This window comes from Misgurnus anguillicaudatus, chromosome 18, assembly GCF_027580225.2.
Source record: "Misgurnus anguillicaudatus chromosome 18, ASM2758022v2, whole genome shotgun sequence".
Classification (NCBI taxonomy): Eukaryota; Metazoa; Chordata; class Actinopteri; order Cypriniformes; family Cobitidae; genus Misgurnus; species Misgurnus anguillicaudatus.
In genome coordinates, this window is record NC_073354.2 from 33032032 (window position 1) to 33056079 (window position 24048).

At 38.4% G+C, this 24048-nt stretch overlaps 1 protein-coding gene and 1 long non-coding RNA gene across 2 annotated transcripts; one reads left to right on the forward strand and one right to left on the reverse strand.

Moving 5' to 3' along the window:
- Nucleotides 1-882: 882 nt before the first annotated feature.
- Nucleotides 883-23112, reverse strand: LOC129430089 (DBH-like monooxygenase protein 2 homolog). The gene is made up of 13 exons (XM_055187127.2): nucleotides 22672-23112; nucleotides 21385-21531; nucleotides 19699-19851; nucleotides 13961-14044; nucleotides 11154-11309; nucleotides 10883-10985; nucleotides 10617-10783; nucleotides 5953-6044; nucleotides 5699-5795; nucleotides 4889-4948; nucleotides 4244-4374; nucleotides 4063-4165; nucleotides 883-1297 (listed from the first exon to the last, which is right to left on the reverse strand). Exons 1-13 carry the CDS (start codon nucleotides 22942-22944, stop codon nucleotides 1151-1153), a joined length of 1713 nt encoding a protein of 570 aa, XP_055043102.2. The 5' UTR covers nucleotides 22945-23112; the 3' UTR covers nucleotides 883-1150.
- On the forward strand, nucleotides 1173-10737 carry LOC141350611 (uncharacterized). Its single transcript, XR_012358729.1, has 3 exons — nucleotides 1173-1299; nucleotides 10293-10347; nucleotides 10601-10737. It is a non-coding gene; the product is annotated as an uncharacterized lncRNA (long non-coding RNA).
- Nucleotides 23113-24048: the final 936 nt, after the last annotated feature.

The window sequence follows — 24048 nt, forward strand, 5'->3', positions numbered from 1 at the left end:
TTCTGCCTATGCAAATTAGGACATATTAAATAAGTGTAAAGCTCATTTGGATATTCAAATTCATTTCAAAAGAAACTTGTAATACCAAAAAGTTACTTTTGGGTGTATTTTGGGCATGTTCGATTGGTGTCTGGCTCATTTGCATATTAAATTAAATTTTCAAAGCAACTTGTAATACAAAAAAAATTTCTTTTCATGGGTACTTTCATTGTGTAAAGTTTCATTTTGATAGGGGTAAAGGAAAATAATAGCCCCATTGGGGTGTGTTGTGGTCTGGCCTTGTTGGCAAGCATTTCGGATTGATGGGAAATTGGCATGTTTCCTCAGCTGGGATTTCTTAGGACTTTTATTATGTTGTTCTGGACATCTCATAGAAATGATCTAGGCTGAAAAATTTCTTTTACAATTACTTTTATTTTTTGCTCCAAAATGAGTTAGTTTGCCTGGACTATAGAGGGTGCTGTATGTATTTGTCATTTCAACTATAGAGTAACATCCCAATGTAAATGATGTTAAGACCAAACATTGTTTATTCAGTATAGCTCATCTTATTATCTATTTTTTTATACTGTGTGCTCATTGTGACAACAGTTAGTATGAATAAAGTGTGTAGTGTTTTCATCAAAAATATGCAAGAAATCCTACTGAGGTATAAAGTCCATAAGTCTGTGCTCTTCCCTTACAAATATTAACCATGCTTTTACTTCAGTTAAAACAAAAAAAAACTGTTTACTGTAGTAAAAATATGATTACCATAAAATGCTAGTAATCAATACACCAAAAAGCCATGGTTACAACACTTTTACCACAAAAAAAAAACATGGTTATTTTTTGTAAGGGGTTTGGATGCGGGATTTCCTAATTTGTCAAAAAAAAACCTAGAAAATACAATGGAAGATAAAAAGCCTTTATTCTCACATGGCTTTACATAAAAAAACAAGTCACAAATACATTGTGGCTAATAAGCCAACAACAGGGTGTCACTTAATTATAATATCCTTTGTTCATCTAAAAAAAAAATTAAAATGCCTTATAAATGACGACGCATTTAACATTTTGATATCTTGCTGAATTTTCTGTGACTCTGGTTTCTGTTGAGGCTATAGGATAATCTCTGTGAGATGGCCAAAGGTCTCCTAAGTTGATTAACTTAGAAAGATGCCAACTGCACCATCAAGCAGACGAGCAGCGATATCCAAGCAAGACGTGCAGTGGTACAACTGTTCCTGCTGCAGGGTACAGAAGGACGAGTCACTTGCAGATCAGGAATCATCCCAAACTTGTATGAGTCCATCTGCTGTAAGTGCATATGGAAAGAGCTGTCACAAGCTGGCCCTTATCAAAACACATAAATATGTACCACCCTCATGTAATTTTTCCCCCCAAACAAATACTGGTGGGTGGTTTCAACCCATGGTTGGGTGAAATATGGACAAACCCAACTGTTGGATTAAATGAATTAACAAAATGTCCATACCAACCATGGATTGAACTTGACATCAAATATCAAATAATGCTAACCCCCGGGATCTCAAACCACCCACCTAAAATATAATAAGTTATTTTCAAACAAGTGTTGGTGAAAAAGGCACAAACACGTTAATCTGCCTGTCTGCCCATTTGTCTGTCTATCTGTGTAGCTGTCTGTCCACCTATCTGCCTGTCTGTCTGTCTATTTGCCTGTCTATCTAGATGTCCGCCCACCTATCTATCTGTCTACTTGTCTGTTCGTCTGCCTGCCTGTCTATCTGTCTGTCTGTCCCTCTCTATCTGTCCCTCTGTCTACCTGTCTGTCATCTGTCTGTCTGTCTAACTGTCCGTATGTCTATCTGCATTTCTGTCTGCCTCTCTGTACACCTATATATCTGTTTGTCTACTGTCTGTCTAGCTATTTGTCCCCTATCTGCCTGTCTATCTGTCTGTCCATCCACCTGCTCGTCTGTCTAGCTATCTGTCCTCTATCTGTATGTCTGTCTAATTGTCTGTCTGTCTATCTATCTATCTATCTATCTGCATGTCTGCCTGTCTGTACACCTGTAAATTTGTTTGTCTACTTTCTGCTTGTCTGCCCTACTGAAAAATCCAGCTAAGACCAGCATAAGCTTGTGAGCTGGTTTTAGCTGGTCCCCAGCTTGGTTTTAGCTGGTTTTGCTGGTGTAGCAAGCTGGTCTAGGTGTGTTTTGGTCACATTTTAAGCTGGTCTAGCTGGACTTAGCTGGTCATGCTGGAATACCAGCTGGCCCACCAGCATGATCAGCTTTGTCAGGCTGGGAGGACCAGCATAAACCACCTTAAACCAGCTAAAACCAGCTACCAGCTTATGCTGGTTTTAGCTGGATTTTTCAGTAGGGTGTCTAGCTATCTGTCCCCAATCTGTCTGTCTACCTGTCTGTCTATCCACCTGTCTGTCTGTCTAATTGTCTGTCTGTCTATCTGCATGTCTGTCTGCCTGTCTGTACATCTGTCTATCTATTTGTCTACTCTCTGCCTGTCTGTCTAGCTGTCTGTCCACCTATCTGTCTGTCTGTTTATCTGTCTACCTATCTGTCTGTCTAATTGTCCATATGTCTATCTGCATGTCTGTCTGCCTGTCTGTACACCTGTATATCTGTTTGTTTACTTTCTGCTCGTCTGTCTAGCTATCTGTCCCCTATCTATCTGTCTAACTGTCTGTCTATCAACCTGTCTGTCTCTCTATTTGCATGTTTGTCTGCCTGTCTGTACATCTGTCTATCTGTTTTCTACTCTCTGCCTGTCTGTCTGTCTAGCTGTCTGTCCACCTATCTGTCTGTCTGTCTATCTGTCTGTCTAATTGTCAATATGTCTATCTGCATGTATGTCTGCCTGTCTGTACATTTATTTCAGACAGAAATCTTTTCGATTAGTTTATTGCGAAATTGGGACAAAAATGGACTGTATCGCTTTATGGCAGCGCAGCACACAAATTTTATATCCATGTAGTATTTTAACCCCTTCAGACCCTGTGTCCTACATCACATGTTTTTTGGTTCAAACCAATAAAATGCTGATCAACCAATCAAAGTAAGGCACACTGATTACAGTTTTTCTGAATTGCTAAAACACATTTTTTGAAACCATCACTCATTTTCTCAAAACCTTAAACACAAATCCCAATTTTAAACAAAATTCACAGAACCCCTGACTCTTCTAGCAAAATCAAACAATTCCTTTAAAACCATTTCACTTGTACTCATAATCAAACTAAGCTTTCAAATCATACACACATAAGTCTATAATATAAAACACTACAAGCATCCATTAGACACTACCTTAAAAAATGGAAAACACAACATCCAGGAGATCTGCTTATAGAAAAATACATGTTTATTGTACATAACAACACACTTGACAAATACTGTTAAAAATCTCTATTACTGTAATCACAAGTTTAGTTCAGTAAATATAGCGAATACTTTACTGTAAGTACTGCATGTAATAGTAAGTTTTCAATATTACTGTAAGCAGCACTTGTATTTTGTAAAATGTAAGCAATCCAACTGCAAATTTTGCCAATTGCACCGCCTCTGGTGTCATTTTCTTCCTCATACTCTTCATCTGCCTCTCAGACAGTTTCCAATTCACACAATTGATAAAAAATACCATTAGATAAAAGTGTGTAGAATTTTGAGTTGTTGTGTTTACTCGATGATAACCGTGTTGTAGTTGTGTTCAATTGTTGCCTGTGTTTAGCATTTATAAAACAAGTTCATTGCAGTGTGAAATGTGTGTTTTAGTGAGAAGTTTGTGTTTAGTGTTTTGCAAAAAGAGTGCATGATTTGACAAAAGGGTTTAGGCCACTATGAATTTGGTTCAGAGATTGGGGTTTAGTGTTTGAGCAATTCAGAAAAACTGTAAACACCTGGTGTGAAGGGGTTAATAAAAACCAGGGGATCCCCAATTTATATTCTTGTGCTTTATAGAGGGTCTCTCAATGCGTACAGGAGGTCAGGGACCTCTCCAGCCCCCACTGTTCAAAAACATTTTCTGGGTTTAGTTAATCCAGACATTTTTAGGGAGTATTGCTGAAGCGTGAATACTTACATAAGAGTTAGAAACTATGACTTTCTGATTTATGGTCTTCAGTGCTTGTTGGTATTCATTGATGGATGTATCATCCCAAGTAGACCTCATATAGAACCAGTTACTGACAAACAAAAGACACATTAGTCAAACAAGTCATAATAAGGCAAGACCAAAGAAAATGAATTTGCAATTGGATTACAAATAATTTGTTGCTCCTATTTCGGCTCGTAAAGCGAGCAAATCAGGGAAGCTCTGACAACCACTCAGACTCATAGCAGGATAGTAGTAGAGGAAAGCCAAGCACATCTCCTCTGTAGTTGAGAGCCCTCCCTGTAGACAGAGAGAGATTTTGCATAGCAAATATTTGAGAGATTTTAACATATTCATTCAATATCCATGTTTATTATTATAGTTGAATTTTTGGGCGTTTTTATTGGGTAGATACTTAGTTCTTTATGTTATCTTTGAACCATCTTTAACAGGGTGGTTTTTAATTGGTATACATTACAGTGCAGTAGTTGAAGTCTCATAATCTAATGAGGAGATGAGGAGCATCAGAGTTTGATTTCACATTGATTTCAATCTTTGACATGACCTTACAAAGTCAATGTTAAAGATATCAAGGTTATATTTTCACAGAATGTTCTTTACATTATGTAGGATGATTTTATGCCGATAACAGTAAATTACTTTAGCTGGGTCACAAATTACACCCATTCGAACCTCAGACATGATCTTTGTTTTAAAGACATGGCTGCAATGGATTCATCATTGTGTTGTCGTTCTTATAAAGCAATTTACCAATATGACATTTAGATAAAGTTGCTACCTAAAATGTACAAACCCATGTGAGTGTTGTGCGATCCTCTGTATTATAAGTACACTGCACCAGTAGTTCGTCACCCTGTAATAATTTAAAAGCAAATAATGTTTAAAACTAAACCAGTTGTTATATTGTCAGGTAGCTAGCTGTCACTGAGCAGTACCCAGTACACCAAAATGTACACCTTTGCACCTGAAGAGTTCATATTAGTACCTCAGAGTTACATATTTGTACCAAATGTAAAGACATCTGTACTTAAATGGTATAAATATTTGGACATGTAAAAGGGTATTGCCCCAGTGACAGCCTGAGACTAATTTTTTTTACTATTTTTAAACAGTTTTGCGAATATACAATTGATATTTTACAAGGCAGAAATTTATGTTTATACTGAACAAAATGAAAATATAAAAAATACATGAAGAGTTTGGTTCCAAAAAAAAAATGAGTTACCACCAAAATCAGTATTGTGTCTGGTCAGTATTTGACAAAGTGTTTTGATTAATGCTATTAATGTTATTTTTTAATCAGTGTATAACACTAAATGAATATAACATGACAAAGATGAATGCACATTATATATTGATTCAATAGATTTATAGCATTTTGAAAAAAAAAAATATAATTAATCTTTGAAAATAAAATTATGGATTTGAATTTTTTTATGTTATAATAACCTAAAGATGCTATGTGAAAGTTTGTAACAGAAAATAGTGTTTTTCATATTTTCACTTTCTTGGTATAGAAAACACATTTTTACCCAAATTAGTCCAAATGGATTTATTGTGTTTTGGAACCAAACTCTTCATATTTTAACTATATCACACTTACCAACTTCACTGTCTTAGTTTTACCCAAGTTTACCATCTCCTGATATTCAAAATTGTATTGTTCATTCACAGCTAAGAGATCAATCTGTTTTCCATTTCTGAAATGCACAGAGATAATGCATAAGTTCAATAAAATAACTCATATTTATTCATTATTGTGTGCCTCATTTAGAGATGCCCTTTCAGTTCACCATAAGCTTTATGTGATCTTTATTTATATTATTTCTAAACTGTCTATAGCATTGTAATGTATACCTGAAGTGTCCGACGCGCACCTTTCGTCCAGCCAAATGTGTGTGTAACATTACAGCGAACACCTGAAGATCTTGTGGGGTCTCAGATAGAACCTGCAGAGCACAGAACAGGGTTTTAGGGGATTCATATCAAATTTTAATTTTTTTTTTTTTTAAATCTGTTAGTCTTGGCTAAAGGGATCCTTTACAAAAATCCTGGGGGGAGGGTCTGAAATGAATCATAAAGAGAGTGAGATGTATCAGATATAATGCACTTTCTTTATCACCTCCATATCAAACAAATCTGACAACCCAGACAAATTCACACCCGATACCTTACTGCACTTATTTGTCATAAGTGTCAATATTTTTTAAAATGGAGATTTACATAATCTTTAACTGAATAATTAAGCTTCATCCAATTTTGAAACAGACAAAGAAACTATTTAGTCATGCATGTATTCACTTATGAATATAAAATGGAAATGTCTTAAAGCCTAAAAAATGCACTTTTAAATGTGTTTCTAGCAGAAAATGTACTTATACGCATCCATCTATTCTTCTTTGTGTAATCTCCTTTAAACCGCAACAGTCAAAAAAACAGAATGTTAGGGATCCCCTATCAATGTGATGTCACATTGATTACGCCCCACCCATGATCGCTCACAGACTCTGCCTTATGAGCACATAGTTTAACCTTCTGCCACAGACACAAGTTTTGATGTAGTCCAAAGCACATGTGTGTAAGCATTATACCCCATACTTTGCATACGGGGAGGGGAACAGAAGCTTTCTTTGCATTAAAAGAGACACACACAAAACAGCGCGTTTTTCACTGCAACCACAAATAGCCATCTGTGGTGTATCTTGAGCTGAAACTTTACAGACACATTCTGGGAATCCCTCCACCCAAGTAGCAGTGCATTGAATTCTGAGAATATAGTTCCCAGTATGTATTAGGGGTGTCACGATTCTCCAAATCCTCGATTCAATTTTCGATTCTAAGGTCACAATTCGATTCGATTCTCGATTTTTACTTTTTTTTGAAAGACAAAAAATGCTATGCCATTATTATTATTTATTATTATTATTATTATAGTTTCACACTAATGCTGCGTTCCAGGCAGGTTTTTAAACTCGTGAATTACGACTTCAAAACCACGACGCACGACCCCATGCGTTCCAGGCAGCCTGTAACTCGTGTTTTTACAACCTTCTACCGGTGAAAGTGCACTGGAACCCACCCGTGAACTCGTATTAGATCGATGTACTCCCAGTTCAGAGTCGTGAGTCGTGGTTTTGAAGTCGTGAGTTACGGGTTACAGGTTGCCTGGAACGCAGCATAACATGCGCATTGTGTGCTTTTCCTCGAATGGGAGTTTGTGGGCTTTGCTTTACGCGAGAGAGCTTGTAGAGAGAGGATTCCTTCTTGCACGCACATGGACTTAATGCGCGCGTCTTGGACTCCTGGCATCTGAAATAAATCCAGCTCGTCATAAGCAGCTGCGCTTCTCTTTATCTCACGTGTCATCTGTCCGAAGTCTAAACATAAACTAAAGTGGTAATCCTTACGTATTTGTTCTTTTTTTTGTGGTTCATGCGAATTGAGGCAAACTATCCCTTTTGTTTCAAATATAACCCGCTGCACAAAAATCCTGTCTCACTCTCGCGTAACTTACGTCCAGAGAGCTGCGCTCTGTCCAAAGTCAGATCACTAGGTAGTAAATAATCCTGTTTATGATATGCATTTCAAGGAGTTGTAGCAATACATCCCTCGTGTTTAAAATATAAATTGCGTTCCGATATTTTTTTGGACCAATGTTTTTTTTTTTTTTAAATTCCCCTGCTTGGCAAACCGACCGGACGTGACATGGAGGCGTGGCAGCATTGACGATCCCATTTTTTAATTCGAAGTTCGAGGTTGTGACTTAATTTCAATCGATTTCGATTTAAAATCAAAATCGTGACACCCTTAGTATGTATATTGTTAAAATGTGGTTGTGTCTCATATGACCTTGTTATTTGTACACGGTGTGACTATACAAATCACATAAATAGGAAAATGTTTGCGTTGTTTTGTCACTTATTGGGAGCAGTTTGGTAGCTGGAGCCATTCACTTCAAGTCTTTGTGCTAAGCTAAGTTAGCGGGATAAGCGGGGTAAGTTAGACAGAGTTCGTCCCCTTGGAATTATAAGGTTCTAACTGACATTTTTGTCAAAATTGAGTTATTCACATATTCTTATTCTGTGACAACTTATTTACATTATGTGATGTTTTTTTAAGTTGTGTTTTTGGGATGTTTTATTAAAAAAAACAAAAAGGTTCTATCTACAAAGTCGAACTCTAACTTGGCTCTATAAGGTTCTATCTGCGTGAGGTAATCAGCACTTCGAATGCACAGAAGTGTTAGGATTCTGTCAGAATCTTGTATTGTTTTAATCTCTAGTTCTATTTTGACAGGATTCTGACAGTACCATGTTCTGTGTGGGAACACGTAGCCATGGTGTGTTGATATCATATATGTTTTCCTTGTCTCGTTTCTTTTACACCGCTCCCTTGTCATTCTCATTGGTTTGATTGTTTGATCCCTAGCACCTGTTCCCCTCTTGATTTACTCCCTTATTTAAAGCCCTTGTGTTTCTTGTCCTGTGCTCGTTCGGCTGTTTTACCTGCATGTAGTCAGGTGTAGTCTTGTTTAGGGTTTAAGTCTGCTTTAGTGTTTTATGTCAATGTGTTCTGTTCTCGTGTTGTGTGTACGTTTCTAGTCTAGTTACCAAGTCAAGTTTTAGTGTTATCTGTCAGAGTTATATGTTTCATGTTGTGTACCCCCTCGTGGGTTTTTGTTTTGTCTTAATAAAGTGTTTTCTGTTTTTCCCCGACATCGTTTGCATCTGGGTTCATTCGTACTCTAATCCTCACAAGAAGAGGACCAATCAACTTTATGGGGTGGTTTATCAGACAGGGATTAGTTTAAGCCAGAACTAGACCTTAGTTTCACTGGGAAATATAACTAGTTTTAACAAATATGTCTTACTAAAAACATTACTTGTGTGCATTTTGAGGCAAAACAAAGGGCACTGATGTATTTTAAGATATGTCAGTGCAAATTGTTTTCAGTTTTGATAGCTCTTACATTTATTTTAGTCTAGGACTTGTTTAATCCCTGACTGGGAAACCGCCACTATATGTCGTGTCGCTGGCTTTTCCCTTACGAAAAAGAAGTTTATTCAAGTGTGCTATAAGTATACTTCTTTTAAACTTAAAAGAAGACTTAAAATAATACTTTCAGTTTACTTTTTCTGTACTTCTCTAAAATGTACTTTAGGTACTTCTTGTAAAACTATACTCCAACATTACTTAAGTACACTTAATAAAATGAACTTGAAGTTTACTTCTTTTTCGTAAGGGTTTCCTTGACGACAGGAAAAATCACAGACACGCAATATCTGTGAGAATTCTAGCACGCAACGCAAAGTTTTTAAGTAACCTTAAGATCGACAGCCCGAATTCCAGGCAAGTTCACCCTACCATAAAATCCAGCTTAAGCTGGTGAGTTGGTTTTAGCTGGACTTCCAGCTTGGTTTTAGCTTGCTGGCGTAGCAAGCTGTTCTAGCTGTGTTTTGGTCACTTTGTAAGTTCTTCTAGCTGGACTTAGCTGGTCATGCTGGAAGACCAGCTGACCCACCAGCTTGACCAGCTTTGCTAGGCTGGTTGGACCAGCTTAGACCAGCTACTGCCACCTTAAACCAGCTTAAACCAGCTACCAGCTTATGCTGGCCTTTGCTGGATTTTTCAGTAGGGCAGTCTTTTTTGTTTTGTTTTAGGTCTTGCTGGATTGTTTTCATAGTCAGACTAGGGTGGCCATTTGTGCCCGAAAACATGTTCGGGACGTGTCCGGCGGAACTGGCACAAATGGCCACCCTAAGTTAGACACCACACTAGCCAGCAGTGCTAGCATCACAGTTCCTGATATTACAGTTTTTCTCAGTTGCTTTGGTACATTTCTCAGATCAGAATTGAAATTCTCAAAACTACTTGTTCAATTCTTACATCATTGTGTCACTTGTGCACATCAAAAAAGCAGTTTCTAATTTCTTTGAACAAGTTGCAAATGCTTTGGTACAGAACGAGAAAGAGAGTACCAGGCAAAGAAAATATAAAAAAACATCATCAGAGAATGGGAGAGTAACTCAGACAGATGAGGGAAGTAGCAATGTTGTAAACGAGCAATGTAAAATCAGACTTTTAGAGATAAAAGTGCTAAAAATATAAAATAAATGTCATAGAAAGGATTACATTACTTTCTAACACTTTTCTAACACATTAATTTTATATTTAATGTTTAAATACTGTTTTGGCAGATAGCACCTAATAATTCCAAGGGGACGAGTTACAGCACGCACGGAGATGAGAAAGGTATCTATGGATATGGTGAATAAGCAAAATTCCCAAAATGTGGGTTTGTTCCTTTAAATGCAGAGCAGAGGTCACATTTCGGTATGCATTGAAACTTGACAAGTATGTCATTTTCACTTTCACACTGGTTTACAACCTCCATTTAGCAAGCTAATGGCAGCGTTATTTTTATGACATCTTTGATGTTCTTTAAAATAAAATTGACTTCCTATCCCCGTTTGTTGGTTCATGGAGGTCCATGTTTTGATTGTAGGAAACTGCACATGTACCTGTGGAATTAGAGTAGTGTCACAAAGGCCATATGTGAGGAAAGACTTCGCCAGGGGTGGGATGGCGTATCCAGGGGTGACAGCAAGCCCTGTCATGAGAGCAGCAGCATCATGCTGACGGAGTTCAGATGTGTAGTAGAAACGTAGACCTGAGCTATCAACTCGACCTGTGGGGGATAAAGGTTTGTATTTTAGTGGCTAAATACCTCATATATTTGTCACAACATGATGTCTTATGGCATAATCCATAATCCAATTAGAGATACCTGCAATTTTATTTGGATTGTTGTAATGCATTTCAAGCCTGTAGAAATATGTACTAACATTTCCTCCAATTGGAAATCCTGCCACTTCGGGGAATTCAAAGGCCTTAAAAGAAACGAAAAATTGTTTTTATTTTTTATATTGTCTGTTCTCCAAATAGAGTCTGCTTTGGGATTTAATGGTTTGAAATAAAGATCCTTTTTAGTCTACATTTAGAAAGAGGAAACATCCATTAAAAATTAAAATACTTAAAAATTCACAAAAGAAACTGACCCCACCGCCAACTCCCCATACAGCAACAACCTCCATACACTTCTCAATTTTGTCTTCTTTGTAACACTGCGTTTCATAAGGCTCTGTTACACTGAGAGGACAGCGATACAGCACCATGTGATGCACCAGATCCAAGTTTTTGATTATTGGCTCAATCTGAAGATTATTAGAGACGGTCAAAGTCAGGGATAAATGTGTTACAGATGATAGACAGATGTCATTTCAGGCAGTCAGACAGACAGACAGTTGAAAGAAAAAAGAAAGAAAGAAAGAAAGAAAGAAAGAAAGAGACATGTCAAGTCAGGTAGACAGACAGACAGACAAATATCGGGCAGACAGACAGAAACTGTAGACAGATGAACAGACATACAGTTAGATGGATTGACAGACAGAGAGATGTCATGTCAGGTGGGCAGACACACAGATGGTTATTGTCTTGATTTGATTGATTGATTGATTGACACTGTAAAAAAAAATTTGCCTCCCCAACGCAAAATTTTCTAGTGACTGGTAACATTGACATGTTTCACTTGGGCCAATAGATTTTCTGTGAATTGAATTTTATCAATTGTGGCAACGATCTTCAAACATTAGCTCAATGGGAAATAACAAGTTGAGCCAATTAAAAATAAGAAACCATGTTTTTTGCCCAATTAACTTTTAAAAATTGTGGTAGCATTATTTTTTTTAATTTACCCAAATTGAAAATGTTTATTGGTAAAATTATATTGGTAAGGAAACATGCTGTATTGTTTATTTCCCATTGTCCTAACAGAATAAAAACACTCAAACTATTTTGTAACATTTTATTCATTTTTTATTTACACTGAAAAAAATGATTCATTGAATTTAATTAATTTTTTTAAGGTAAGTGGTTGCAATCAATTTATTTAAGCTATATTTAAACAAAAGTTTTATATTTTATTTTACTTTACTAATCTTTTTTGTTTAAATGTAGCTTAAATAAATTGATTGCAACCACTTACCTTAAAAAATTGATTAAATTCAATGAATCATTTTTTTCAGTGTATTTGTAATACCTTAAAATTGTAAACATACAGAAATGGTCTGCATACAATTGCACAGTAGACAATAAAAAAATAATTATTTTTAATAAAAAGTTTAGAAAAGATATTTTACAAATATCTCCAAAAACACCAATATAAAAGTGGGGAGAGTTCCTCACCCAATGTTATCACAATTTCACTTGAATTTAACATTCTCACACGAAGCAAGAGCTTATGAAGCTACTTTAAACACTTTAAACATTTAAACAATGCCTCATAACAGTTTAACATTAAACACCTAAAACATCCTACAAATTAAAGGCATGAAGTCTCACAAATTTTCCAGCACAACCTGCTCACTGGAAATGAATCTTGACATGGATCAGCAACTGCTCAGTGTTTCACGAATTCCCATTTTCATGTCACGTGTGTAAATCTCCAAAGCCTTGGCACTCTGTAAGAAGTAAAAAAAAAGTATCATTGAGTGTACATGTACCAAATGAAGCCAATGTAATAAAACCAGATCAAGATAGAATATCCTCAAATTTTACACTTCTGAACATAGAAAACGGCTGTTATTGCTTATTGAATTATTTGTTAATTAAATTAATGGTTTTATATTCGATTACTTACAGTACAGTCAACGCGCTGTTATTTAAACATCTCGTCCGTTGTGGGCGGTGTTCGTGCACTTATTTAAGACACGCGCTGTTGAGTATAAACGGCAGCTTTACAACACCAGCCGAGAGAGAGCGTCCTTTTCATATCTACCCCTCGTGGATTTCCTGACGCAAGATGACGACGGCAGCGTGCGCGGGGCAGATCGATTGGCATATGAGATCAATGTAACGCGAGATATAAGCTTTCGCGGAACTTTGATGTCACAGGTTGATTTGTCTGCGCAGTGCTGCATGCAGTCGACGAATACATGCGCTCGTTTCGTGAAGTCCAGGCCAAATACAGATGCCCCTACACTCGTATTATATTAATTTATTTAAAAAACACGACAATTTCTCTCTAGAAAGGTGCAGGTTGCAAGCAGCCTTTCATGTTTATGTGTGCACGTGTGTGGGCGCGGGGCAGCGGCTCTTAATAAAAAAGCGCATCTAAATCTCCAAAAAGCTAACAGTTTTCACACAAATATGTTATATAAGATATACAAATATAATATACTCACTGTGAAAGTTGTAGTGACCTTGCCATATCCTCACTAAATGAAGCGTTAGCTCGGTGCGTTACACTGAGGAGAAAACATCATATGCTTTTTGTTTGCTGTAATTATTGAGATTTTCACTCAGTTTAACTTGAAAATGACTTTAAAAATACTTAAAAATGTCTTAAATGTAAATATTTAAGTACTTACCATAACTTTATTGTAGAAAATGTCGATCATCAACTCCCGCGCACCCACACTGAAGCCAATTACTTTCAGGTGCATTCCCATACGCTTTTCTGGCTCAACCTACGTTCAGTCAACTCAGATTTTTCATTTGACACGATTCATTGGCTGAGTTTAATATGTTCTGTGAATATACATTTTTGTTTTACCCCAATATATTTAATTACCACAATGCATATTTTTGTTTGGGAAGAATTATTTGAAAGCAATATGTTGAGTCAATACTCAACTTTCAGTTTCCACAATTTTTTTAAATATAAATTTTTAATGACATGTCAGGTAGACAGACAGGCAGGCAGACAAACAGAGAGATGTCATGTCAGACAGACAGACAGTGAAAGAAAGATGTCATGACTCATGTTAGACAGATGGATTGATCATGTGTGTGAAGTCAGACTCACGCGATATATGTGCTGCTTCTGATTGAAGGTTGGTGCTGTCATGATCTTGCAGTGATAGTAGGTTTGTTTACTTGGTACTGTAAACTGAAACATTGTAATTGTTAATATATCAAGCATGTACAGTTAAAGTTTCTGTGTTTTATATGTTTTAGTTTATAGTCGGGGAGCCAAAGTCTCAAAAGCTCAATAAAATGGATTGAACCTGACATGGTCTGCCATACTTTTTATTTGTGGTTTTCTGTTAACTTTGACCCCAAAGAACAATAATTGGAGGTTCTGCTATACCGGAAATATCGAGAAAAAAAATTGTGGCCATTTTAGTGTATGCACCCTTTATTTTTATCAGAAAAGTGTGAAAAATAATTTTTTTCCTCAAATCCTCAGTGGGTTGGGTAAGCTGTCAATAAATGCATTCCAGATACACAAAACACGTGCTGACAACATCCACTAAAAAAAACTCTTTAAACACTTTTTAATCAATTTAATGCAAAAAAGTAGGCGATATTTTCATCTTTAGGTCATTGGCAATCAACTATTCCCCTAAGTTATGACATCAGACAATATGCCATTCTTTTCACCAAACAGTATACTCATTCAACAGAAATTTTTAAAAATCCAACCAAAATCTACGGATATGTGATGATTTCACCACTAGTTGGCTACTTTCAAAATTCCAAAAGACATACTGGATAACATGATTGTTAATGTCCACATTATTAAACATCAGGATCTTTGTAATTTCATCATAACCCTGTTCTATAAACATTTTTCCAGGGGGGCTATGGGTGGTTACAGATCAGTGGGTGAGACTTATGAAAATACACGAAAATAAATGATACAGCTGCCATCTTTTTGGAAGCTAAGCTAACAGATGCTGTGGAGCCAGGCTTGATGTTTCCAACAATGGTGGAAGGTTATCAATATTATATGGAAGAGGGTGATTTCGAAAGCGTGATGCTCGAATCGGATGTTCGTGGCTATCTTTATGAGCCTTAATACAGGGAAGAGCAGCTGAGGCAGACGGAGGATCAGGAGGTAGAAGACGAGGTAGAAGACCTGCCTGTCATAGGCGAGGAGCCTGGACTGACTCGAGCTGGGAGGGACTGGTGGTGCCTGTGCTCTCGCTGTGCGCCTACAGACACAGAAATGGAGTCCGTCTGCTGCAGAGAATTTCAAAGATGCCAGTTTCTTCTGGACGAAATTTCTACATCAGATGAGGATATGGACGTTTGTGTGGTGAACCATCCAAGCTTCGCACCGCATATGGACAGCAGCGTTCTGGATACATATTTTAGAGTACCAAAGGTCAACTGGAAGTGACAGCCAAAGCCTGCAGGGACAAACGGACGTCTGACTATAAAGTAAGTGTTTCTATTTTATTTGGGAGTGGCTTGCAGAGCTCCCTTTTTTCTGTCTTTTTTCTGTCTTTTTTCGGTCAAAGAGGCACCACATTTGAAATTTATGTTACATTTCGACTACAAATATGACCCACTTTCAATAAAGATTAAGGTTTCCATGGGTGAAATGTCCCTTTAACAGAAAAAATTAACATAACTTAATTAACTAGACGCAGGTCCATGTGAGGTTGGATAATCAGAAGGGTGGTACACTGCAGATACTGCTCTGGGGACAGACCTTCACCCTCACCACCTGAGGAGACAGCACACAAAACCTACAGGATGGGTTATACAGCAGCGTGATAGAAGATGCACCCCCCCCCTCTCTCTAACACACACAAACACACACACACGAAGCCTACTTGCGTGTCCCTGTCTTCAAGTGCAAGTTCAATCCTTGTACATCTGTTGGGGTCCCCGGTGCAGAGAAATGCAATGCCACACTTCACATTGGCTCTTGCACAGGAGCATCCTCGGGCACACAGGCTTTTCTTGCAGCGGCAGTATTTGCTGTTTGAGTTCAGAAGGTTTTGCCTCTTTCAGCGTCATGGTTGCCACCAATTTGCCATTGACAAGTTGTCTCCCAAAATCAGTGGCAGCTGGGTAGGTTGGCTGAACCATGTGTGCCCGCTTACACACAGCCAACTGATGCAGGTATCGCCGTAGGTGTAATTGGAAGGCATTTTCAGTTGGTGGAAGGCAACACATGTCTCCTTTGATGCTCACAAAGAGATGGGCTTGCAGTGCATCTAGAGTTCCACCAAAGTCACTCCTGTCATAGAGTGACACCTTATATTGCTGTGCTGCTGTTATAACCTTTTCCTGAATATCCCGGCTTTCCTCACAATTACAGTAACTGCACAGCGGCAGAATGTCTGTCAGGCGTTTAATAGCAGTTGTGTAGGCCCACTTTTTCCTCTTTTGTACAGATAGCTCACTGTGTCACATCTGGTAAGCATGCCTCTTCATGTTTCTCATGGGAAAGTTCTGGAAGCTCAACCTGACAATCCAATGACAAGAGGACAGGTCGAACAGGATCACAAAAGATTCCACAAAGAATAAGTGTGCATCTTTCAAGAAGGAAAGGAAACAAGGCACACTACCTGGCTGCAATCAAGACAGCCCTTGGCAGCTCATGAAGGGAAATGGACAATCTAACGCCATATAACAAGCCTGTTGTAATGATAGTAGAAGCCATGGCATTCATTCAACGTTACTAACATCTTGGGAGCAGCGCCTTCCATGAACTGCAAGGAAAGTACCTGAGGAAGCTCCTTGGAATCCTCCCAGACAAGTTTTGACTGCATCCATTTGGTTAGTGATCGATATGATGTCTATCCTGCTGAAAGTCTGAAAGGTGAGAAACGAGAGAAGAGGATGAAGACCTGCCCCAGCTAAATGAAGGAGTACAAGCCACACGATACTCTCCCTATACCTGAATGAAAAGGCTTCATTCACAATTCACTGAATAAAGCTAACCTGTTGAACTACACGGGGGAAGCATGGGCAGCTCAGAACAAGTCACTTCCTGCAGGATGCACACTTATTCTTGGTGGAATCTTTTGTGATCCTGGTCGCACTGTCCTCTTGTCATTGGATTGTCAGTTTGATCTTCCAGAACTTTCCTGTGAGAAACATGAGGAGGCACATACCAGGATGTTTGCTCACATTGCATACTCAGTACAAATTCTGCACCACAAATGGGCTGTAGTGGTTGCAACTGAAACAGATGTGATCATGATGTGCATGTACTACATCACACACATGGATGGGCTGCAGGAGCTGTGGGTGAAGACGATGGATATTTTCCCACCTGTTCATGCCATCATAGAAGCTCTGAAAGGGAAGTATAATGTTGCTGCTTCAGATCTTACATCCCTCAGCACCTACATACTTACCGGATGTGACACAGTGAGCTATCTGAGCTAAAGGCGGCCTACACAACTGCTATTAAACACCAAACAGACCTTCTGCCATTGTGCAGGTACGGTGATCCTGAGGAAAGGATGGATGCTCAGAAAAAGGTAATTAAAATAATTTTGCTGAATTAATTAATTGTGTGACACATTTCCATTGGGAGAACAGGGTTATGTTGAAATTAAAAAGATCCCTAGACCATGATGTTTAATAATGTGGACATTAACAATCATGTTATCTAGTATGTCTTTTGGAATTTTGAAAGTAGCCAAAAATTCTATTAAGGTTCTGAGCCTGTTGATGGCCAACTAGCTTATCAAAATACAGGCTGATGGTCGACCTGCTGGGCATTGCTGCCTGGCGCACCTCCACCGGTGCCTTTGTGGAGTTGTGCTCCACCTCTTTAGGGCATAAAACAGGTCATCAGCTGGGGAACACCAGTCATGGATGTTTCGCTCCTTTAACCCCAGTACATCTCCTAGTGGCGGAGCGATGGCAGGGATCACTCCCTGCCACCCCCTGCTGATGCCCTAGGTGTCACTTGGCCCCCAACTCCTATGCTTCCTCCTTAGCCACAGCCAAAAGCTGCCCCTTTCTGCCTCCTCTGCCAGTTCTTTAATGGCTTTTCGACACCCTGCTCCTGTACATCCCATCTCGCGGAGCAGGCGAACCGTTGAGGACCCTACAAAGCCCCTGCATCCCACTTCAACAGGATACGTGGTGACTTTCCACCCAGCCTCTCTGCAGTCTTCTACCAGGTCTGCATACTTGGCATGTTTCCGCTCATTAGCAGCCTCCATTCCCTCCTCCCATGGGACGGTGAGCTCCACCGACAAGATTGTCTTAGTTGGCTCTGACCACAGGATGAGGTCTGTCCGGAGCAAAGTTTCTGTGATCTCTCTGGGGAATTGAAGCTGCCTCCCCAGATCAACCCTCATGTTCCACTCCCTGCCAGATAAGAGAACTCCAGATGTTGCTCTCTGGTAAGGTTGGTTGATTCTTTCTCCGGCCCTTGCGAACTGGATGGATCTTCTCGTTGGCACGGAAGGTCTCCTATTGGCCTCCTGTCTGCATGACTCTGCCACCTCTGCTAATTTGTTCAACACAAGATCGTGTCGCCACCTGTAGCGGCCTTGAGAAAATGCCATCTTGCTGCACGACAGGATGTGTTGGAGGCTTGCATTGCTTGTGCTGCAAAGGGGACAAAGTTCCTTGGTGCCGAACCATTGGTGGAGGTTTCTGGGACAAGGTAGGGTGCCATAGGTGGATCTAATCAGGAAACTGATTGATTCTGGCGAGGCCATCTGCGAGCTGCTTCCTCACTGTTTCCCCCATCTGCCTATCAGAGAGGTCTGCTGTATAAGTGCTGCCCAGGCTACGAACGGGCTGGTTTGCCAGCAAGGGTATTTCTTCCCCACCTGCGACAAAGACAGTATGGTCACTTCTAACCCCTTTCCTCAGGGACAGGCTGCGTGATTTGGAGGGTTTGATCTTCATCCTCGCCCACCCCACAAGCTCGTCAATCCTCTTCAGCAGTCTTCTTGTACATGCTGCTGTCTGTAGTATGGTGGTAATGTCATCCATATAGCCTCTCACTGGTGGTAGCTTTTGGCCTGATGGTAGCTTTATGCCTCCAACCATCACCCTTGCTCCAATCAGGATGATCTCAAAGGCTGCTACAAACAGGATAGGAGAGATTGAACATCCCATGGCAATGCCCACTTCCAGCTTTTGCCAGCCTGTTGTGAAGTCCTGATGGGTGCAGCACATCTTCATGTCCTAGTAGTGAAATCATCACAGATCCGTAGATTTTGGTTGGATTTTTATAATTTTTTCTGTGGAATGAGTATACTGTTTGGTGAAAAGAATGGCATATTGACTGATGTCGTAACTTGGGGGAATAGTTGATTGCCAATGAAGTAAAGATGAAAATATTGGGAAAAAGTGAGAAAACGCATTAAATTGATGCAAAATTATGCAGAAATGTGTTTTAAGAGTTATTTTTTCAGTGGATGTTGTCAGCACGTGTTCTGTGTATCTGGAATGCATTTATTGACAGCTTACCCAACCCACTGAGGATTTGAGGAAAAAATAATTTTTTCACAATTTTCTGATAAAAATAAAGGGTGCATACACTAAAATGGCCACACTTTTTTTCGCGATATTTCCGGCAGAGCAGACCCTCCAATTATTGGTTCTTGGGGTCAAAGTTAAAAGAAAAAACACAAATAAAAAGTATGGCAGACCATGTCAGGTTCAACCCATTTTTGAGACTTTGGCTCCCCAACTAATAGTTTTACTTTAGTTTTTTCGGAATCAGTTAAGAATGTGATTGTTAATGCATAAAGTTTCATTTGTGGCATCAGATAAAATAAATCCTTTACATGCAAAATAGAACATAAAAACAGTCAAAATGTCTCTTACATTGACCATGATCATGTCGAAATACCGGCTGTCTGGAGGAGTGACCTGAGGTATGTACTTTAACAGGTTCACCTCCTTTGTGCCTCTTCTGTTTCTGTGGTACGTGATGTCATCAGTCTGTCCATATGCATAGATGAGTTTGATGGGAAGAGTCTAATTATCAAATAAAGCAAAAAACAGTCTGTGTAAAGTTTTAATTTAGAAATAACCCTTACGAAAATTAACCATGGTTTTACTACAGTTAGCACCAAAAAAAAAACATGGTTACTGTAGTAAAACCATGGTAACCACAAAATAAACATGGTTTTGACAACCATGGTTTTCAAAAACCATAGTAAAACCATGGTTTTGCTGAAAGTAATCAATACACCAAAAACATGGTTACTACACTTTTACCACAATAAAACCATGGTTAATTTTCGTAAGGGACATTTCAGAGACTAAACACATTATAAATGTTAGAATGTATTGTTGAAACCAAGCGTGCCGCACAAGCCCTGAAAAGTGAAGCCAAAACGTCTCGATCGCCCCCCAGTGGGCGGTCCCAGTATAGGTCATAAAGCCCGCCTCCCCATGTTATTCAATGGGACTTCAGACCAACTAAAAAAATTAATTACACTTCAATTATCTTTTTTCCGAAGCTGGTTTCTGTCATTTACTGTAGTTTTTATCACGCTGATGTAAATTCAAATGTTTGTTTTTAAAATAGGTTTGTGTTTAATGATATAAAAATGGTGGTGTCACGTCATGATTGACAGCTGTGATATCGTGTGATATGCGCATTCTACGAGAGGGAGGGCGGGGTTTTGACTTCGCGCCTTCCCTTCCTGCTCATTACTGCGCATGACTGGTCCCGAAATCGCTATTGTGCAGACTCAAGACCCAAGATGTCAGCGCCATATCGGGCAACTGGCGGCTTCACTTTTCACCAATGGAAGAGAGCAAACAGGCGTCGTCCATCTTTTTTACAGTCTATGGTTGAAACACGTCACAAAGACTGTGTGAACTATGTAGTACTGAATTGTAAAGTTACACCGTTATAAATTTTTTTCACATTTCTGTGTTTAGGATTATTTATATAAAACAGTGGCTCGATGACGCAAAGAAGCCACAGAGTCTGGCCCCGCCCCTAACACAATCGCGATGCAAGCAGGTTGTAGCCGTATTTGCGAGTGGGAGTGGTTTCAGATCAGCCAGTGGACACGCCCCCAGCGTTTGAGAGCAGCGAATCCTTGCTGTTTTTCCAAGGTTTTGATAACTTATTTTATTTACTTGGCGGTTTTAATCATTAAAATTTGTCTGGGTGGTTAATATGACAGTTTTCTATAGTGTGACAAACTAAGAACACATTTAATATGAACATAAGCTAAATCAGGTGAATGGTCTATTAAAAGATGAATATGAAAAAATGCTTCCTCTTTTATAAAATTGACTAAACATTTTATTGACTTAATTTCACTTGACAAACAGGTTCATTAGTTAAGGGAGTTTCGAGAAAAGATGTTGGCCCCCCTGGCAAGTGTGTTAACATTGCGTGGATTCCCAGATTTTGTTTCGTAATCCTTCAACATAAGTCTTACACCAAATGAAAGGGGAGAGTTAAACTGATAGTGTTTTGGAACTACTTTCCTTTGTATACTTATAGCAATGAATACAAAAACGTATACAATGACTACACAGACTCACAGTGATGGGTAAATCATCTTCATCACATGTCTCCATAGACCTCTGAAACTTCATGACTGTTTTCCCATCAAACTCACTTAGAGAAAGGAGTTTGTAGTTTTGTTGCTGGTCCACCACAGGCATCGAATTTCCAACAGCATGCCGGTCCTTAACACAGAAAATAACATGTGATAAACAATTATTCATTCATTGTATGTTGTTTAAACAATGGTTATGCAATTAGATATAGGCTAATTCCAAAGTGAAAAAAAACATAATGATACCCCACCTCTAAACCCAATGTCAACCAGCGGCAAAAGAAAATCGTACAAAAACATACAAATTTAATTGAATTCATACAAATATAAAATACGAATTGCCATGAGATTGTGTTGAAATATACATTTACATATTTGTATACAAAATGTTTAATTCAATTAAATAAAAAAATGAAAATAATGTTTAAAATTATATAGAAATAAGATATAACGCACTCAGATTAAAAGGTACAACAAGGTACAAAAGTTGTACCTAAAAACTTTTGTACCTAACAAATGCATACACTGTAAAAAAAATTACTGCCTTAATTTTTTTGTTTGACCAACTCAGATTTACAAGTCATTTTAACTTATTATTTATCTTAACAAGAGATGAGTTGCTACAACTTATAAAATGAAGTTGACTTCTTTCAACTAGTCAATATAAATAATAGTAACTTAAAATAACTTCTACATCTGAGTTGATTTATATAAACAAATATTGTATTGTAACTTCTACATATCTGTACCTAAATGGTACATAGGACCATTTTAAAAAGGTACCGTCCCAGTGACAACTTGTGTACACTGTAAAAAAATTACTTTGCTACCTTACATTATTTTGTTACAGTTATTTCGACTTACTATTATTTATCTTGAATAGAGATGAGTTATTATAACTACAGGTGAGTTGTTATAACATATAAAATATAAAGTTGAAAAATAAGTTGTAACAACTCATCTCTTGTCAAGATAAAAAATAATAAGTTGACATGACTTGTAAATCTGAGTTGATTTAACCAAAAAATTAAGGCAGCAAAGTATTTTTTGTACCTTTTATCTGAGAGTGGAGACCGAAAAAAAGTTATATGCTAAACTTTTATTACTTAGCAATAAATACAATTCTGACAAAAACTAAAACAATCCATCTTGCTATAAGAATTATGTTAGATAAGTTAGCTAAATAGAAAATTGCACGAAACATGCACATAAATGGGGTTTTAATGTCACTAAGTTATTGACATTCAATGATTATATTTAGATTTTCTACCGAAAAATAGTTGCCGTTTGGTCCGACTCCTCCAATGACGATATCAGCTCCAGTCATTCCTCCATTAGGGCTGAAGCCAAAACCAATCCAGCCGCTGGTGTTGACGGTGAGCTCGAATAAAATAGTGCCCTGAATCTCATCGAATCCCCACTTCAGTTGTACCTTCTGCTCGGGGTCCAGGTGTTCAGAGAAAGGAAGAAGAGGATCTTCCTGAGCACCAGATGACTGGACTGAAATCAAGACCAGGTGCAAAACAAGAGAAAATAGACCCATTTCACCTGCTAAAATGAACAACGTCTTTCTCTTTGCACATAAAAACAGACCTTTTATAATAGTGCAACACTTTGTAAGCTGTTTCTAACAACCCTCACAGCTGACTCACAGCTCATCTCAGGTTGCAGTTTGCCTGTTTATTACAGCAGTTTATACCACGGATCTGTTGAATGCTGCATTCTGATTGGCTGAGAAATGTTCTATGGGTGTTGATTATTTTTCTGTAAACCGCACACTTGTCAAATATCTTAAAAATAGGCACCAGAGCAATGTTTGTGGTAACCGTGGTATAAGCGGAATAATTGACTCCGGTCCTTTGAATTATTTGAAAATAATGCACACCTGCGGTGTAACGGCACTCCGCTTCGCGTTGTGCCGCATTACCACCTTGGTGTGCATTATTTTCTTATAATTCAATGGCCCGTCGTCAATTCTTCCTTACATAGCGACTAGACAATGAAGTTTGTGATAAACTCTAAAAGGTGCTCATAGACACATTAAAGAACCCAGATTGAGCATTGCGTAAGTGCCCAAAAAGACTTAATAAATATTAATTTTACAGATCAGATCAACAGTGGCCACTGAAAATCAATTCATGTAGGGTAAAGATGAACTGTTTAATAACAGTTTCAAACCCATTGTTTTCCCCTTAAAGATCATTTGATCTATTCATAGAAGCAGCATGGGCCATTTTCGTGTGTGTGTGTGTGTGTGTGTGTGTGCGTGCGTGCGTGTGTGTGTGTGTGTGTTGCACCATTTTGGCTTTTTATTGAATGTCTGCTTTCAGAATGAAGAATTTTTATCCTTAGTAATTTTGTTTTAAAATGATGAGTAATTATCTGTTATTTAACACAGTGGTTCTCAAACTGGGGGCCGGGGCCCCCAGGGGGGCCGCGAGATGGTGCCAGGGGACCCCAGTTTTATGACATTTTATAAAATAAATTAATTTATCATGAATTCTGTGAAATTAAACCTAAAAAAAATAAGGCTACTAACCAACTGCACTACTTTGTATCATTCAATATGTTTTGTTTAATTAAAAGTTGAGTTTTAAAACTGTTTTTTGTCTTAAATTTTCTTTGGGGGGGCCGCGAAGGAAAGCGC